The sequence below is a fragment of the Xiphophorus hellerii genome, chromosome 22 (assembly GCF_003331165.1).
Source record: "Xiphophorus hellerii strain 12219 chromosome 22, Xiphophorus_hellerii-4.1, whole genome shotgun sequence".
Lineage (NCBI taxonomy): Eukaryota > Metazoa > Chordata > Actinopteri > Cyprinodontiformes > Poeciliidae > Xiphophorus > Xiphophorus hellerii.
This window is the reverse complement of record NC_045693.1, coordinates 23,926,836-23,946,322: the sequence shown is the minus strand read 5'-3', so window position 1 is coordinate 23,946,322 and position 19,487 is coordinate 23,926,836. Positions and strand designations below refer to the sequence as shown.

Below are 19,487 nucleotides of genomic sequence, written 5' to 3'. Positions count from 1 at the left end.
AAGTAACTTTTACTTCTTTTTTTGCAGGATATATGAGCTTGTTTTAAATAAATAATTCCTTGATATTGATGAAAAAGTTCTAGCTCCACTGGCAGATTATTTCCCATTTAATTAGCGATTCTTCAATATGAAGGAATTATTCACTTAAAACAAGCTCCTACATCTTACTGAAAGGTTACTTGTAAGTTAGTTTTGTTTCGTTTCAAGATATTAGCACTAGAAACTAGACCAAAAATACTTGCTAACCTTTTGTGCTTTTGCAATGTGTCTACACTACTTACAGTTACTGTAGGTTAATACAATTAACAGATCGCCTCTCTTTGCTCGGTGCAACTCCTGCGCACAGTTTTTGTGGCATCTGCTGCAGATGTCAGAGGTTTCCTTTTTTAGCACAGCCTCTCCCGGTCAGCGTGCTGCACTTTTGGTTTCTGATGACTCCGTTTACCGTCTGCCTTGATGACTGAAGCTACATGTTGACTTTTTATGAAAAAGTACTTGGTAACATTTTGTAGTTTGAATGTATTCTTGCTTGCTTTCACAGAACAGCGGGTGCTGATGCAGCCCGACATCAACCGTTAGTCACTCTCTTAGGAGGCTGAATTCACAAGCACTCCACACCGTTCAGATTTAAATTTGTTAAAAAAGCGAAAAGAAAAATACAAGTCGAAGATGATGAATATTTTTTCTATCTCTTCATAGTTATGATGTACATGGTTTTGGTCTATCACATAGCTTTCTAAACAAAATTCATTGAACTTTCTGACTGTACTATGAACAATAAATAAGAAAAAAAAAAGTCTTTTTCTCCCCTTGTATTGAAATACTTCAGCGTAGCGGCGCTGGCTGCCCAGAGCGTGAGTCAGTTTGTGTGTCGCAGCGAGGCGAGCAGGCAGCTGGAGTGGGTGCTGCTGGATGCTCACTTCGCCCTGCTGCAGAAACTGATCCAGCAGGGCAAGCGGCAGGCGAAGGCGGACGTCGACATGCAGGCCCTGGTGGCGAAGAGGTGCCAGGCCCTCACCGCTCTCATCTGCCTGACAACCATCTCTCCTTGCCAAGAGCTGCTGGACATGCAAGAGAGAGTAAGAGTTCAGGACTCTTTAGGATTTTTCATGTATCGATGGCTAATGGCCACCAGAGCTCGGACGTGACGTTTCCTCCCACCCGACGCAGACGTGCCAGCTGGCGGTGATTACGTCTCCGCGGGACAGCCGAGCTCTGTGTCACCTCGGAGTGGCCCAGCTGGCTCAGTACGATAGCAACCCAAACTCAGACAGGTCAAATGAGGTCCTGAGCGACGCCTGCCTCAGCTTCCAGGCCAGCATCGAGCTGGAAGACAAACCTCAGAGCGGAGATCCACCTGAACCGCTGGGCAGTGAGTCCACACCTCCCACCTTTAGGAGAAATTAATCACAGACAGTACAGCTGAGATTCCACAGATTAAAGCTACAATATGTAACTTTTATAAACATACACACACATACTGTATATATATATATATACAGTAGATGTGGTTTTTATTTTTATATATTTGTTAAATCTGTCACCAAATTGTGACAGTTTATGAGACAGATAACCTGTGAAAAGATCAACCTCTTCCACCTCCATCTTGAGCTGCTGGTGTTGTGTGAAGAAATCCACAGCTCCCTAATTTAAAACAACCAATCAGAGCCAGGAGGAGGGTCTTACCAATGTCAGTCAATCTTATGTACTCGCTGCCAAATGTGCTAATGGTGGAGAAACAACTTGCTGTTACAGGAAAACAGTTTATCTGCCGTCATCGGTGGTCATGCTGACCAGCCTGAGCATTCACAACATGCTATGCTAGCTGCAGTGCAGCAGGGTGCAAGGTGGGGAGGATGAGCCACGGGAGATTGTGATTGACAGCGCTAAGACCCGCCTCCTGACTCTGATTGGTTGTTTGTAGTTAGGACTGGGGGCACTGGGAGAGGGCCGAGGAGCTCGAATTTTCACAGATTATTTTTCTCAAACTGGGTTTGAAGTATATTTGAGTAATTTGAAGTGTTTATGAAAAAATCTAAATTAAAAGAGCTGTACTTATGTAATGGGCTATGCATAACAATGTATGGTGAAAACGACTATACCTACAGCTATTTGTTCTTGTCTAATTCTTACATTGGTTGATGACACAGATGACTTTAATAAATCATCATTTAACCATCAGTTCTTTTCTTCTCAAATTTACTGGATGCTACACTTGCTGTAGCTCAAAGTAAATGTTCTTTCTGCGCAGAACAGAAGTGGTGGCAGCAGCACCTGGAGGTTAAAAAGAAGGCAGCCGCGAAGGCCAGCCCTAAAACAGCCCAAGCTTCAGTTTGCAAGACCGTCCCAATTAGGGACGCCAAGCTGGGCAGAGGAGGTCCGATTCAGGGACAGGCCCCTGGGTCCGGACCTCCGCCGGTTGCCCCTGCGGCCCCTGTCAAAGGAGGGAAGGTGCTTCAACCTCCAGCTAGAACTCCTCCAGTCAAGTAAGTTATGACCTTATTTTTTTCATGTAGGTGTTTGTGGTTTGTGCATGCCACACTTTTAGCTACCTCTCAATATTAATGTATGAATAACTTATTCTGCTACACCTGTAACATATAATTTTAAACTGAGAAATTCAGTTAAGAATGTAAATTTTTTGGGGAAAAGATTCAATGTAATTCTGTTCTTTAAAAAAAAAAAAAAAAAGTAACAGGCACTCAAGTTATTGGCTCACCAAGCAAGTCATGTCTAATATATGCATGTAATATATGTATGCAGCAACAAGTGGTAAAAATAAATACTGAATATGTTTTTATTCCAGCCTTGTGTATGCATGGCATCCTGGACTGGTAGAAAAAAACAACAACAAAAAACAAGGATAAAAGGATAGACATTGATCTGAAGGGATTTCCTGCTTAAGCAAAGGTTGAAAATAATTTAATCAAAGTCTGGTGGTGTCTGTCCAAATAGATAAATAAAAACAGAAAAGTTAAAATTAATTGTCACTTGGTCTTTCAATTGGTACCAATAATTATGTCATGTGTGATTTTGAAAAATTACAATATTTACTTATATCAGAGGCTCAGTGTGAGGCTATATTACTCCAATAAATGATATAATTGTTACAAGGACGTTTGCTCTTCTTTAGCAGGGGTGCCAATAAACGTTTAGTCTAATTCATCATTATTCATAAGCTATGATCACTCATAGCTTATGATTAGCAGATTTATGTAGGCAACATAAATGTAGGAGTTCAGAGTTATACCAGTTCAAAGTCTGATTTCACAACAAATCTGCACCATGATCACAATGAAGAGAACTGTTTCTTGCGATTCCATGCAGTCTTCATGAAGGAAATATTTATTTATTTATGTATTGTTTCGTGACTTGCATTACACTTTTCCTCCTGTAGGGGGAGACCTGGTGCAGCTATTAAACCAGATGCAGCAGCGAAACCTGGCAGCGACGATACCAAAGCCAAGCTCCCTGCTGGCAAGCCTGAACAGGATTCTGGTCCCGAGACTGTTGAGACTGCAGAGGGTACGTCAAGTAAAGTCAAGGCCCTTCTTCTTCTCGGCATAATCTTAAAACTAGAGGGATTATATGAATCACATAAGAGGAGTCCACCCAAAAGAGCCGGGAAGTTACAGTGATGATCTCAGAAGTGCATGAAACGCGTCTTCTTGATTTCCTTTAAAAATAAATAAATAAATATATATTTATAACTGAATATTTTTTTAAACACAATTTGACTGTTTTATATGCAGTAACTCATTAGGGTTATAAATAAATAAAATATTTGACTTTTATGTGTTTGTCCCGGTGAAACCTAATCTGTAACTCAGTGTCATTATGTGTGTAGTCCCTCCAGTAGAAAACACAGCCAGCGCGTCGGGCCCATTGAACCCCAGGTCTCATGTATCACGGCTCGGTCTGGCTCGGGCCTTCTCACGCTCTGCAGACACCCAGGATCAGGCGAAGCTCTTCTACAGAGAGGTCATCGCCATGGCGCCGGGGGTCAGTTGTTATCTGAAGTGTTTGTTTTGGGCATTCCCTCGAAGCTTTCACGGCGCAGCTTATACTGGTTTCAAGATAAGATTACATCCCCACCCTACGGTGTCATTCCGGTGTCAGGGTTCCTACACACACACGTTGGATGTGTGTGTGTGTGGGACTCAACCTCACAGAGTTCTGGGTTGTTTAAATTCATTCTTAAAGAAAGAATACTAATGTTTGCATAGATCTTATGGTTGATATTTACACAGTGGGAAAGATTTAACTGTAGAAACTGTCAAATCAAAAACGTTACAGAAGGAAATAAGGAAGGAAGGAAGGAGTCAAGTGGGAAAATAATGATAAAGGAAAGGAAATGAAGCAAGAACACGTGAGAAGAAGGCAGGAAACAAAAAAACTAAGGCAGAATTAAAGACAATTCAGGACAACATAAACCACTCTGTAGGTTTTGTCAAAAAGGGAGATTATAAAACCAGTTTTAAATTAGACAGGGTGACCGTCTCACCTGCAAAATAAGTGGGAGCTCAATAACTTCATTATTAACGACTTTGATGTAAGAAAAATACAAAATTCTATTTCACAGGGAACCAATGAAGGGAAGCTAAAGTAGAAATTAATCTCTCTTTTTCATTTCTAATCAGAAAGCTTGCTGTAACATTTTGGATCAGCTGAAGGGCTTTTGGATTTTTTTTAATAGTAGAGAATGACAATAATCCAGCCTAGCAGTAACAAAATGCAAGAACTGGTGCCGTACATGAAATGGCACGTGAAAGGAAAGGGCACAAGGAAGTGATCAAAGTAGGACACAAAGAAAAGGACAGAGTGGAGGAAGGAGATAGGAGAGAAGTAAAGGTACAAGGAAGAGAAAAAGAAGGAAATGAGGGAGGGAGAAAGAAAGGAAGTGAGGAAAGGAAATTTGAAACATTTACACCAGTGGTCTCAGCTACCTTCCTCGAGGGCCAGAGTCCTGCATCTTATAGACGTGTCCCTTGACTTACACATCTGAATTAAATGGTGAAACTTCCTCACCAGCAGGCGGTCAGAGCTCTGCTAACGAGCTAACACTGGAGCCAGGTGTGCTGAAGCGGAGAGACATCTAAAGGTTTCAGGACTCTGGCCCTCGAGGGACGCAGTTTGAGACGACTGTTTTTAGACTCGAAAATACAGAATAAAATCTGGACATATAAATCCTTTTCCAAAGTCGTATTGTTTCTACAGTACTTATGGTTTTGCGTGGATCAGAAAACGGCAAACCATTCATCAAAAAGATATTATCCAAAGCCTAAAAACAAAACAAACAAACAAAAAAACAACAAAAAAGCCCAAAGGGGATTATGGGATTATAGCAACCCCAACCCTAACACAATGTTATTTCTAACCCACAAGTCTAAGCTGATGTTTTGGACGACAGATCCACGAAGCGTACATCGAGCTCGTGAAGCTGGTGGAGCCCCTGGACCCGGAGGCTGCGCTGGACGTGTACTGCGGGTTCCCTCTGAAGGACGTGGCCGAGCAGAGCTTCGACGACGCCTTCATCACCGGGGAGATCGTCCGCCTGCTGATGTCACAGCAGCTGTTCGACCACCCACAGCTGGGCCCCAGTCTCGTCGCATACGGCAAAGTCATGGGGCTGAGTAAATACCGCTGGGTCTGATAATTAGGGCTGGGAGAAAGCTAAAGAAATTGTAGATGATGTACAGAAACTAGCAGAAATATTCACTATCCTGTAGCATTTTTTTTTTTACACTTTGACCTCAGTGTATTTTCTTAGACAACAATGCTTGTGTTGGTTTCCTCATTAAATCTGAGTAACATACGGAGGTATTTTAAACTCAAAAGTCAAACGAAATGCATCCATGTGCAAACGTCAACGTCTGAACTAACACCTGCGGCTCTGTTCGCAGGCGTCATAGAGAAGTACATCGACATTCTGGACGAAAAGTCAAAGACGTCGCTGCTGAAGAGCGTCTACGCAAAAATCAACAACCGACAGGAGGACGACCCGGATCTGCAGGACTTCTTCAGATTCAAATGCTGGATCTGACCAGCGTTTTCCTTTCCCTCTCAGGCTGCCTTGTTCTTTGTGTTTATGAAGACGTTTTTATTTAACTGTGATGTCATATTTTTGTCCTGTTGCACAGAAGATATGGGTAAATCTCTCTTTCTTTTTACAGAACACTTTTAATCTGGAAACGGTTTTCATTGGAAAAAGAAAAAGTCATGTTAGAACACAGAACTAACAAAATACAAAATGTACATGGATCGCTGGATGGAAGACGGGAATTTTAGCGAGAATAAATCTTCACCTTGACATGCAGGTGTACAAGTAATTTCTTCAACCTATATTTGAGTTCAGATGTGCGTCTGCACATCCAAATGTATCCGATTCCCTAAACCGGCGGATGGAAACGCTCCTTCTCGGTCTTCCCGGCAGCTTCTGTTACGCCACGTTGAGTTTGGTGACGATGAGCACGCGGACGGTCTGGTCGAAACCCGAACACACGCAAAGGCCCTGCTTGTCGGGGCTCCAGTCCAGGCTGGCGATTGGCTGGGTGGACAGAGTGGCGTTCTGCAGGAGGCTGACCGACCCGGCGACGCCCACGTCCGCTCCGTCAGAGTCCTTCTTGCTTCTCTGCGCGGGGTACTCACTGGAGAGAGGATTTGGGGGGGAAAAGCGTTTAGAAAACTTTCGAACTTTTAAAGCAATAAAACTTTTGACGTTTTTATTTTTACGGTATTTTCGCATGAAAACAGAAAGCAGCGTATTATATTGAAATGTTATGTGTTGGATCACAACTATCTATAGACTTTGTAAATAACATTTGGGTTTACACCGACATTACACAGACAGGTGGATTCTTCATTAACCGAGTTCTGAAGGAAGGCTGCATTGGGTTTCATGCTGGAGCCTCTAGATTAAACTGGGTTGAATCAGATCTGGGCGATATCATAGCTTAATCATAAAATCTCTTGATTTTTTTCAGACCCGATCCAATTTCAATCAGTTTCCTTCTCTAAAGAAGAAACTCTAAATGAAAATGATTTCAAAAACCGGCTTTTATTTCAATCATCCCTTCTCTGAGCTTTACGACGGAGTGTCAGGGCCACCAAGGCTACAAGAACTTTTGTTTAATTACAGGAATATAGTCAAAATGTTAACCGAATAAAGACGCTTTTACCAGAAGAAGTTGTTTTAATGAGAGAAAAGCTTCTGGAGTTCTGACGTGAGCAGCTCAGTCTATGTTTCTTTTTTTTGTTTTTTCCAAAATAAACAATAATTTAAAACTCCTGCTACTGATAATAAAAGATAAGAATATCCTATTTGTAAAACCGATACCGAAGTGGAACTTTAGAAGATGCTCGCCATTGCTCGTTTTAAGTTCTTTTGTGTTGGGAGTTCTCAGAAATGTGTTACTTTATTCTCCTAATAAAAAAAACTAAAAAAAAACTATCCTGACCCTGATAACTCCGTCGCAGAGTTGACCTGACTTCAAAGTTCAGAAGCTGTAAAAGACACTTGTCAAACAAGATGGTGGCTCTAGGCTTGATGACGTCATCACTATGGGAACGAAAGGAGTGCATTGGTGGGGAAAAAGAAAGAAAGAAAAGAAATCCCGATTTAAAAAAAAAAAATTATCTTCAAAAAGCCCTGCCCTAAGTGGAAGATCAATGTATGCCGCACTTTTCAAATTCTCATTTTGAACAAAACAATGTGAAACGATGTATCGTTTTCACTCCAGTTCACGACATTCAGTGTTAACGTGGCGCATAAGCACATTGAAGTTTGTTGCTCTGATGTGAAAAAGCTAACAGGTTGTGACTACGTTTGCTCAGACCTGTGAAAAATTTCAGAGCAGCAGAAGTAAAAAAGTTAAACATAATAAAAATAAAAAAAAAACATGGTTCTGCGGCTCAAAGTGATTCATGTCTGATTACTCACTACTTCCACAGATGTAGGTTTCCTGCTCCCCCTGCAGTCATAAAGATGTCTCTGTTCTGGGGCAAATGCCTCACCTGCCAGATGGTTGCTTTGTGAGCCTAGAGGGGGAAAAAAAAAGAAACATTGATTATTTTATTACAAGAAAAAAAAAAGGAAAATAAAAAGCTTTAAAAAAATATTTTAACATTTCTGGGTCAAACACAGTGATCACGGTGGTGATGGTGTTTTATCACATTGGATGAAACAGTTTAAACTAACATCACCCAGAAGATGTGTTGAATTTTAAATATCTTTGGACTTTTAAAAAATATATATAATGATCAAATTTTCTAATTTCTGACTATTTTTTGGTTTGCAGATGTTTTCTTCTACCTACGCCTGTCGCAGTAAACAATTCATTAATCAATCGCATGAAAAATTAAAATGAGCTCAATAATTTCCATTCTGGCTAGTCATATGTTTTGAAGGGACAATTTTGTTGATGGAGACATCGTAATCCATTTCGCTTATGGTTTCAGTTGTGTGTATTTTTGAATTTATTTCCACTGTATTCATTGTTTTTTTGTTGGCTCTGGTTTATTTTGGATATTTAAAACATATTCCAGTATATGTTGGAATACTGGAATATGTTTTACAAAATTGAGATTTATTGGTCTTGAGAGAGTGAACTTGCATTGTTATTTCATTATCAGTATATTACTTGAAAATAGTCTTAAAACGACAATATTACTGTTTATTATGACGATTACTGGGACATTTTATCGTCCAGCAGAATCTGCAATCGTGACAGGGCCAATTTGTCTGCTACATCTTTGGGAAACATTCCCAGAGCTCAGGCTGCCGATGCTTTCCAGCTCCGTTAAGATGTGCTGTACGCCGAGTTTTATTTTCCCCCCCACATTTCCCCACCAAAAGGCCGCCGCTCTTCACCAGCCCTGTGTCTACTTTGGCTCGCGACAAAAAGCCGCAGAGGAAGTTAGACAAACACAACCCCCCAAAAAAACGCATCCAGCTGTGAAAACGCTCAAATCGACACGCCACCCTAGTTCTCCTTTCCAACTGAAGGGATAATAGTAATAAGAACAATAATCTTTAGATTTATTTTCTTTTAAAAAAATGCTCCCCCCCTTCCCAGAAGTTTCCCGCTCTGCCCTCTGTAATCACCTTTTCGGAAACGGAGGCGAAGCCCTTGGTGGGGTGCTGAGTCCTCGTGTCGAAGACGTGGAACTTTCCTTCCAGCGAGGTGGCCACCAGTTTGTTCATGTTGATGTCCTTCCTGTCAAACTCCACACAGCATACCTGTTCAGAGTGGGAGAAGAAGAAGAAAAATATAGCGGGCTCCACGCCAAGAGAGCAATCATCGGCGCATCTGGATTCGAGAGGGAGTGAATAATGGAAGCAGCTGAGCAATCAAAGCAGCGCAGTCATTTATATCCATCATCACACCTGATAGGAGCGGTTTTTTTTTTTTAAGTTAGGACTTAAAACATAAAAATCTATCCACCATAATTCCTCATAAGGGATTTGGACACGTGTTTTCACTTCACCCCGTTTTTAATGTTGGTTTCCCATCGTAGTGACATGTTCCGCAAGTCGAAGAGTTTAATATCGCCGTTGTCGTAGCCGGCACACACACATCGGTCCTGATCGTTGAAGGCGTGACCTGAAAAAAGTTATACTAGATTAGGGGTGGGCACTTATTGTATCACTTATCGTTTATTGTGATAAATGTCTTGTAGTAATACTGATTATGATTGTCCATTTAATGATGTTTAAAGGTCCCAAAAACACTGTCCACCTTGTTAGGTTCAGTGAAAGCATCAATAAATTTGAAACATATGATTAAATGCAGTTCAGTTATACAAATTACACTTCTTTATGTAACCGATGTCCTGAAGAGGCGTGTTACAAACAGGAATATTTTTCCAAGAGCTGTATTTTTGTTTGTGGGGCTATAATTACTGCAACACCCAGTCCCATCTATACGGTTACCTAAAAAAAAGGTGTAATAACTAGCTTTTATCATTATTACAATACTACCACAAAATATCGTGATCAAACTTTAAGTCCATATCGTCCACCCCTACACTAGATACACCTAAAATTTCTAGAAGATTGTCGAAAATGAAGGTGAAGATCCAACGTGGTTTCATACATTACTAATATTCTCCTTACAGTTTATCCGCTGCTTAATTTCAAGAGGCTTTTTATGCAAAAAAGAAACAAAAAAGACAGAAAATGGTGGTAAAATTGGACTTTTCCACTTTTTTGCGCAAAACACAAACTATTAGGTATATTTAATTGTTTTATAAAAACTAGTAAATTAAGCAATGGGTTTCAAAAGCACTCATGATGTCTTGAACTGTCTAGTGAAATTGCAACAACAAACATTTGTATGAAACGGAGCAACACAAAGTAGCATTTTGTTATGAATCTGAAAAGTACAGGTGATTTCTGATTGCACTTGGTTGGACTACGTTTTTCTTCAGTGGGTCAGAGTAGATAAGGGTGCTAGCCACAGCTTTTTGATTGCTATTTTTCAAAAACAAGCAAGACATTATTTCAACTTTTCCTTCCACTTCACAACTATGCACTAGTCTACTTTGGTTCCCACGTAAATTCCCTATAAAAATATATTGAAGTGTATGGCTAGAACGTGACAAGATCAATACTTTTTCAAAGTACTGTAGTTTTGATGATTTTCTTTTCAGAAAAAGTCCAGGAAAGACAAATGAAAATCTTACAAATGATATCTGTATTTTGACTCTATGTGACATTTTAGTTACCAAAGGCAACAGTCCAGCAGTCCCTCTTGGTCTCTCCTTCCACAGGCTCCATGTTGGCCACAGGTAAATCCTTCTGCCTGGGATCCCACACCTTTACTGTCCCTGCAAAACCCAGCCACGAAAAAAAAAAAAAAAAAAGATGTTTGTCTCGATTTGTAATTCTCTCCATTTCTGTGCGATCAAAACATTTTGCATAATAAGAACAGCATCAAGCGTTTCTGTTCTTACCATCTCTACTTCCTGTGACGATCTCAGGAGCACCGTCGCCAATTCCAAGGCCACCGACCCCGTCGATGCTGTTCACGATCTCTTTGTGGGCCTTTGTGGTGTACACCGGCACATCAAGCGCTTCCAGATTCCTGTGGATGAGAGAGACAACGTAGACTGCGTACGCTGACACTTTTACTTCTGCTGCCCATCTTTTCCCGTTGACAACAAAAGAAACTCTTCAGAGTTTGAAAATCTTCAAATTAAAGGGGAATAACCACACTGAGCTTTACAAAAAAAAAAAAAATTGACTTTAGTATTTTATTTAATGGTTACAATTGTAAGTAAACCTACAGTTTAGTGTAAATAGACAGTTGAAGTACCATATGTGGAGATTTCCATCAAAATCTCCGGTTGCTATGTGTCTTTGTTGAAGAGAGGAGGCCCCAAACGTCCCACACTTTATGGGTTTAGCTTTCTCCACCTGAAACATGGGGGGGGCGTAAAGAGATGCTTCAGCTCCAGCAAAGGGACAAATAGATTCAAATCAAATGTACAGCGCCTTGGAAAAAATATTCATTCACCTCGAGCTTTTCTTTTTTTTTAATTGTTATTAATATTGAAGGCCACGAGGGGCATAGAAAACATGTGGAAGACAGCAGGTGATCTGGCTGTGACAAGACCAAACTGTAACTTCTTGACCCAAATTAAAAACGCAATGTGTGGTGATCAGCATCCCCATGCTGCTGCATGGTGGTGGAAGCATCATGGACCGGGAATATGTTCTAGGGCAGGTCCAATTCAGGGGAAATTACTGGAGGCGGCGTTCACTTTCTAATCAACAAATATGGTATCAGACCAGCAGCTTAGTTCAAGAATTGTGATTTCTAACTGTGCAGTGATCTACCACTAAAAATCCCAATAAAACACAACGAAGTTTGACAAAATGTGAGTTAAAAATTCAAGGCATAGGAATAGTTCAGGCAACACACTATAAATTTACCTCACACTGATTATGTGCATGTTAACAACCAAATATAATTAATTACGTAACCAGGTTATTATTATCTCCTTTCTGCAGTACATAGCAGTCACACTGTGTCACCTGGTTTCTGCAGTGAACTTGTCCACCTGTCTACAAACTGCCTGGCTGACTGTAACCATGGTTACAAGCGAGCGAGAGCGTGGAATCGCTTGGATAAGCCCGTTCACACGACGATTTTAAAAACCAAAAAAGGCCCAATATAAGTGATGATACTACCTCTTTTATGAGCTGAGCCTCGCCGTGTTGAACTTCATAAATTTGGAGCACCCCTGTTCCTCTGGCAAAGTTCCCCAAGCAGACAAACTTGGCGCTGCACGGAATCCATTTGCTGTCGAACACCGTGTAGTTCAGACTCTTCTGAATGTGTGCGATAATCTGAGGCTTCGATAGGGGCGAGGACATCTTTTGAAATACTTTATAAAAGGGTCGAAAATCTATTGGAAAACGGATATCTCCACGCCAAAACAAAATAAAGCGAGGATCCTCCCACTGAGCTCGTTGCTGTCTGCAGATATGCCTGACTGTATATTTATGTGCTAAATAAATATCGTCTGCTTACGGGCATACATAATTCGGCTAATAGACATTAATAAATGAGACTGAATTATAGTGATACATTTTGAGTTTTATTTTAAATCATAAACGTGTTCAAGAATTTCTTAACTCTATAGGCGTTGATGACGCGGCTGTTTGGGTCCTTTCCATCGCACCTCATGCCTCCGTGGCCACAGCCTGCCTCAGTTTTCTGAGCAAAACAGGATTTTATAACACGTCCTGTGGAAATGGACACCGAAAAAGCTCCTGCTGTAGACGTTGAAGTGGCCGGGGAGAGTAAAGATGGAGCAGAGGCGTTTACGAAGGTGAAGTCTAAAAGGAAGAACCAGAAACGTAAACGTGAGCAAGACGGAGTGGAAATGGACACAGAGGAGAGCGTGGCCATTAAACGGCCGCAGTTTCCACCGATTTCCGGAGACAAATTACGGGTAATTACCTCTACTTGCGTCCATCACATGTATGTAAAAAACAATATAGATTTTTTAGGCACTGTTCTGTTTTCAGTACTTTAACAAGTTGGTTTGTGTGCGTCCCCTTTAAAACGTGCGCATGCGCACATCGTTCTTCAGACCTACTAGAAGAAACTAACGATTTATCTATCTTTTTTTTCTCCTTTTTTTAAATAAACTTTATTTATTATAATAAACAACAATACAATTGTGCTGTGAACAAAACTCAGGAAGATAATAACAATAATTTACCAGGGGGAGCATAAAATAAAGCAAGAAGATAAGAAAACGACAATCAATATAAATATGTATAAAGGAAATAGCACAAATTGTGATATGTGTGCCAGATGTCACAGTGCATTAACATAAAAGATAATCCAAAATTCCTGATTAACAAGCCCGTATTAACCATTTATCTATCGCTTCCTTCAGGGTGATGACGTCTCTAACAGAACCGACACATTCAAACAATGAAATATTTAAACAAGCAATTCAACATGATGCGTAAACAGCAAAACGAGCCGCGTGACAACAAAACAACTAAACTGTATCCAAATACGTATGGCAGGGGTGTCAAACTCAATTTCACCAAGGGCCACTTCAGCATATTGGCCACCCTCAATGGGCCACATTGACGGTATAAATCAGGAATGCCCAAGTGCAGTCCTCCAGACGGCAACTTTTAGATGTGTCCCTGCTAAAACATACCCCAGACAAAAAGTTGACTTCCCTCATTAGCAGCAACTCAGTTCTGTAGAGGCCTATGAATGAGTCAATGATCCAGGTGTGTTGGAGAAAGAACGCATCTAAAGTTGCAGAGTGATGGGTCTGGAAAACTAGACTTGGGCAACCCTAGCATAAATATATGAAAATACAATGTTAAAAATAAATTAAACAACACCTCATATTGTTAAATAACTGATTTTATGTATTCAAGTTTTAAATATTACATTTGAGTTTGCATGGATGTAAAATTACTGCTCAGTTTAAAAATTACAGTATTTTTAAACTGAGCAGTTTAAAAATATGCTCAGTATTTTTAAACTGCTCAGCTAAACTTCGCTCTTTAGCTCGTTAGCTTGTCGATGTTTCAGTTTTATTCGCTGGGAAAATTAATCTTTGTCTGCTTTGAAGATAAGCAGACAAATAATAAAAAACAAGTTTTGATATTAACTCTCAACTTCATTCACAAAACTTTTTCGTTATTTATTACACAACGAACATGTATTTCACATAAGAACAAAACAATGAGGTGACGTTGCCTGTCCTTGAACACAACGCTGATCCCTCTTCACCCCGTCACCAACTCACACACATCCTCATTGTGTTGTGTTCTGTAAATAAACAAAACACAAGCAAAATCAATAAACTATATGCATATTCCAGTATACTGAGTTTTGGTTTTACATTCATTCTATTTAAATTTAGTTTGTTCGTGCTTACCAATGTTTTCTGGCCGGATGTCTGGCACCGTTTTCCCCTGGTCAGTTCGTCGATGTCTGGTTTTAGTTCTATTCTGTGGCAATCCGCAAAACGGCGTGTAGGTTTTCGTCAGTAATGCGCGATCTGGTCTTGGTCTTGTTTAAATTCATTATTGAAAACATCTGTTCGCACAGATAGGTGCTTCCAAACGTGGACAAAACACGAGCTGCATGGAGTCGAAGCTGTGGCATCAAATCAGGGGGCAGGAGACGGTAAAAGTCCTCGATTGAAACATCACGGAACTTCGCTCTTTAGCTTGTTAGCTTGTCGATGTTTCAGTTTTATTCGCTGGGAAAATTAATAATCAGCTTGAGGTGACTCTGCTGCACTCTAGTGGCGAGAAGCCGTAATGTTGGTTGGTAAGAATCGGAAGGCATTATGGGATATGTAGTTTGTAGTCAATTCGTGCTCAAAACCTATTTTAAGTCAATCAATGGGGCTGTAAAACGGTGGTAGGGGGGAGAGGGCCACATAAAATGACGTAGCGGGCCACATGTGGCCCGCGGGCCTTGAGTTTGACACATGTGACGTATGGTAATAGTCTTACCATATATAGCTATATAGACATAATATAGTTATGCTAGTTATTGCAGGATTTTATTTACCATTCCGATAAATGTAGCTGTTGTCATGACACTACTGAGTTATTTTATGGCGTCTTCCATTTTGGCGTTTTTTTGTGATTTATTATTATCTCTTTAATATTTTTGATCATTTATCTATTTTTTTTCCTCCAACATATAATTGTCTTTCAGCCAGGTAGCCAAGCGTGATTTAGCCATTTTGTGTCTTAAGTTAAACTACTTTGACAATGTGTGCAAATAAAACTACCTGTGGCAAAATGTTTCCCTAAAGAATAGCGTTTAAAAATCCATAAATCTGTTTGTGTCCTGAGATAAGAACGATTATGTTTGCGAGTTAACGAGTGACGTAATTAGCACAGATTTGTACTTGCATTTTTAAGGGGGCCTTATTTGGATATGATGTTATCTGTACCATGTGTGTGTGTGTGTGTGCGTGTGTGTGTGTGTGTGATTCAGGGACCAGATGAGATGCGTAAGATCCCCGTTCCAGCTCACAGATACACCCCGCTGAAGGAGAACTGGCTAAAGATTTTCACTCCCATCGTAGAGAACCTGCATCTTCAAGTGCGATTTAACCTCAAGACCAGGAACGTAGAAATCAAAGTAAGTTCAGACATGTTGGTAGCACTGATTTGAAGTAATGTTACTATTCTTAAGGGTTTTTTTGTTAATCGTAGCAGCTTACAGCCTTGTCTGTTTTGTGTGTTGTATTTTTCAGACGTGCAAAGAGACGCAGGAAATCAGCGCCCTCACGAAAGCGGCAGATTTCGTCAAAGCGTTCATCCTAGGCTTCCAGGTTGAGGTGAGTGCACAGGTGCTTCTGTTTAAAGTCAGCAGTCGGTGCAAGAAATGCCACGTGATGAACAACCTCAGTATTGATTGGCTGGAGGTTAGCCGATAATCGTCCCTTTTTGGAAGTCGAAACCTTTGAAGGTTGTGATTTCAAGTTTGCAGGGATCCATGGAGTCGTTGACGTTGAACTCGCTGGATTTCTGCCAGTGATGTAACAGTCTCCTTTCCTCTTCCCAGGATGCCATGGCGCTCATCAGATTAGACGAGCTTTTCCTTGAAAGCTTTGATGTCACAGACGGTGAGATTGCGAAACCCGAGGCCTTCTGTCTGCTCTCCTACTCTGCACTTGCTTGTTGTTCCTTTTTCTTTGCAACAGATTTACCTTTTTGTTGCTTTTCTTTTTCTGTTCGCAGTAAAACCTTTGAAAGGCGACCACTTATCCAGGGCCATCGGAAGAATAGCAGGGAAGGGAGGAAAAACGAAATTCACCATTGAGAATGTGACAAAGACTCGCATCGTTCTGGCAGAGACGTATGTGCTCCAACTTGTGATTCGCCCATCACAGTTAAACCTTTGTGATTTTTTTTTTTTTTTTTACCCCAATATGTGTGTATTTAGAGCTTTTCTCTAAATGTGTCTCAACAGGAAAATCCACATTTTAGGTTCTTTTCAGAATATCAAGATGGCCCGAACAGCAATATGTAACCTGATTTTAGGTAAGCAGCCGATCATTTAACATTTGGATCAAAACTCTAAATCCTGAAATGACCTTTAAAACCTCCCCCGCGCCTCTCAACAGGAAGTCCACCTTCAAAGGTTTACGGTAACATCAGAGCGGTGGCCAGCAGGACTGCGGAGAGATTCTGAAACCTGATTGGCTGCTGCGTGCCTTCCTCTCCTCCCTTTCTGTAACTGCGATGAGTTGAGTTCACGGACTGGCGTTTGGGATGGAAAGCCGACTCGTACATCATAATTTTTAATGAACAGTGTTGGTCTCTGGAAGTATGAGTTATGTAAATAAATATAAAAAAAAAAAACAATAAAGGAGGTTTATTTCTGTGACTGAATGTTTTTAGCAGATCAATTTTGAGGATGAAGGTTTGATAAATGATTAAGTTTAGGGAAATATTTGACAGCTATAGTTGGAATAGGAACCATTTACTCAAATAAGACAACCTATTAAATTTTCATATCTTTTAAAAATAATCTTTTTGTTTTATCTCTGAAGCAGCTCAAGACTTTGAAATAAATGATTCACTTTTATCAAACTTCTTTATAAGGCCTTGGACAGTTAGAACCTCACCATTGTGTTTATTGTCATTTCAACAGTCAGGAGCAAATCAAACTAAACTAATGAGGCTAAAACAGGGTAAACCTTCACAATGTTAGTCATGTGGACCTGGTAGATATGCCAGGGTGTGCTAATTTATTTATTCTTTTAACCTGAAATTGCACCTCTTTCAGTTTTTATTTGAATTTTTCAGTATTAACATTAAACATGCATATGTCTAAAGCACAGTGTTGGTATTTGGTAGCACTGTTGCCTCACAGCAAGAAGGTCCTTGGTTCGATTCCCGGCCCGGGGTCTTTCATGCACGGAGTTTGCATGTTCTCCCTGTGCATGGTGGGTTCTCTCCGGGTACTCCGTTTTCCTCTCAGTCCAAAAACATGATTGTCAGGTTAATTGGTCTCTAAATTCTCCATAGGTGTGAGTGTGTGTGTGCATGGTTGTGTGTCCTGTCTGTTTCTGTGTTGCCCTGCGATGGACTGGTGACCTGTCCAGGGTGAACCCCGCCTCTCGCCCAGAACGTTAGATGGAGATAAGCACCAGCACCTCCCGACCCCATTAGGGACAAGGTTGTCCTAATCGTTTCACACAACTGTGTTCCGGATGATTTCTGAAGTGAACCATAATAGATGAAAGTTCTTTGAGTTTAATTTGTGGACTATAGAATCATGATGTAGTCCAAATAGTGAAACATTAAATGGACACTTTGATTTAAACACAATACAATAAAACTTTCAACTTTGGAACTTGCAAAAGTTAAAGTTTTGCTAGTTCCAAAGTTAACACAAGGTGTATACATTTATCCTGTATATACCCTGTAAATCAGAATTTGTGATTTCTAAAACTTGGTGTCGTATTGTTAGTTGACTGAATAGTGACGATTGCAGCATCATGTGTCAGTGGATATCAGTAGATGCAGATGAAACATGACAGGACACAACGTGGGTTATCCACTTCCTACTGCAGAATGTCGGCCTAAGTTTTTGATATGACATTTAACTTGTATTTTCCTCATTTGTTTACCGTTCTAGTGTGAACATAAACTAATGAGAATGCAATTCATTTTGGGCTTTATTTTTTATTTAAACCCTTCTTGTTTAATAAATGTATGCAATTAAAATCCACACAAGGCTCAAATAATTACATAAATTTTGGATCTTTGTTTCCTTTTTATATGTTTAATATTTTCAATAGGGTTGATGTTTGGTGCTATTACAGAATCTTAATGTTAGCTTAGTTCTATTAACAAATCAGTTTTGGATTATTGTTCTGTTGTAACACTCAATTGTATGCTAGGTTTTCACCATAAGACCAAAACTGTCAAAAGAACAATGGTTGCTATTCTCAGGAGCCACCAATGACAGGCCTATTAGAAACTGAAAACTACTTACAATCTTCAATGAAGCAAGTTCATCAACATGAAGGTTGTCGACCGAGACAGAAGTCTCTGCTCCTTACAGGTTTGCTGAAATTTTAAGCTGAGTACGTGGACGAGCCAAACGTTTTGGGTAGAAAGGCTCTTTTGGCAAGACGATGACAGCCATTCGGCCACGATAGCAAGACGTATTTAAATGAGTCAATGTCAGGCCAACAGGACAATGACTGGGGCTGATGAAGCAGGACAATGTTAGGCTCCTGGGACAGATGGCTCTGACCTCAAGGCTTCTGAAATCGTGAGGTCTATTCTCAACAGCAGTGGAAATGCCAAGGAACCAACAGATTGAAACAAACCCTACCAGTTCTGCCCAGAGCGGTGAGACATCCTGACAGAATAATGAGAGAAACTTGGTGATAACGCAGTTTCTCAGCAACTTGCTAAACAATTTTTGCTAACTATTGTATTGGACAATGTTCAGCTCACAAGTTCACAATAGATTTAACATACATTTTGTCCACTCAATTGCTTTTTTAAAGGACAATGAAGTTGTTTGTTGTAAGGTCATCCAACCTTAAAAAAAAAAAAAATTAAAATCAAAAACTCATTTCAGCTGCTTGTATCTGTGATCTCGTTCTTTTCGGTCATGACCCTGATCTGAAGAAGGCGCTTTACCGTTCTCCGGCTCAAGAGTGTAGCCCCAGATTTGGAGGTACCGATCCTCAATCTGGCCGCGAGCCGCTCCAGTGGAAGCTGGAGATCACGACCTGATGAAGCCAATAGGACAAGATCATCTGCAAAGAGCAGAGATCCTGTCCTGAAACTGTCCGTAAAAGTTACAAACAGATCCTGGGGAGAGGGCAGCCTTGGTGGAGTCCAGCTCTCACCAGAAACGATTTACTTGCCAGCAAAAAAAAACAAAACAAGAATATTTCAACTAAATCGTTCACATCTTTAGAAGTCAGAATGAGGGGAGGGAAACATG

At 40.4% G+C, this 19,487-nt stretch overlaps 3 protein-coding genes across 4 annotated transcripts; 2 read left to right on the top strand and 1 right to left on the bottom strand.

Moving 5' to 3' along the window:
* Nucleotides 1-6,310, top strand: LOC116713548 (uncharacterized). The gene is made up of 7 exons (XM_032553740.1): nucleotides 1-1,079; nucleotides 1,171-1,372; nucleotides 2,252-2,486; nucleotides 3,398-3,525; nucleotides 3,848-4,002; nucleotides 5,411-5,633; nucleotides 5,904-6,310. Exons 1-7 carry the CDS (start codon nucleotides 981-983, stop codon nucleotides 6,041-6,043), a joined length of 1,182 nt encoding a protein of 393 aa, XP_032409631.1. The 5' UTR covers nucleotides 1-980; the 3' UTR covers nucleotides 6,044-6,310.
* On the bottom strand, nucleotides 6,161-12,740 carry dnaaf10 (dynein axonemal assembly factor 10). 2 transcript variants are annotated; one of them, XM_032553742.1, is made up of 8 exons: nucleotides 12,642-12,740; nucleotides 11,316-11,416; nucleotides 10,954-11,084; nucleotides 10,726-10,827; nucleotides 9,487-9,602; nucleotides 9,104-9,238; nucleotides 7,940-8,037; nucleotides 6,161-6,647 (listed from the first exon to the last, which is right to left on the bottom strand). In XM_032553742.1, exons 1-8 carry the CDS (start codon nucleotides 12,690-12,692, stop codon nucleotides 6,440-6,442), a joined length of 942 nt encoding a protein of 313 aa, XP_032409633.1. In that variant the 5' UTR covers nucleotides 12,693-12,740; the 3' UTR covers nucleotides 6,161-6,439. The 2 variants fall into 2 exon arrangements, with proteins under 2 accessions (XP_032409633.1, XP_032409632.1); XM_032553741.1 differs by lacking the exon at nucleotides 12,642-12,740 and adding an exon at nucleotides 12,194-12,589.
* On the top strand, nucleotides 12,665-16,901 carry pno1 (partner of NOB1 homolog). Its single transcript, XM_032553743.1, has 7 exons — nucleotides 12,665-12,960; nucleotides 15,504-15,650; nucleotides 15,766-15,849; nucleotides 16,077-16,137; nucleotides 16,253-16,370; nucleotides 16,485-16,555; nucleotides 16,639-16,901. The coding sequence occupies exons 1-7, from the start codon at nucleotides 12,760-12,762 to the stop codon at nucleotides 16,704-16,706; spliced, it is 750 nt and encodes a 249-aa protein (XP_032409634.1). The 5' UTR covers nucleotides 12,665-12,759; the 3' UTR covers nucleotides 16,707-16,901.
* The last annotated feature ends 2,586 nt before the right edge of the window (nucleotides 16,902-19,487 follow it).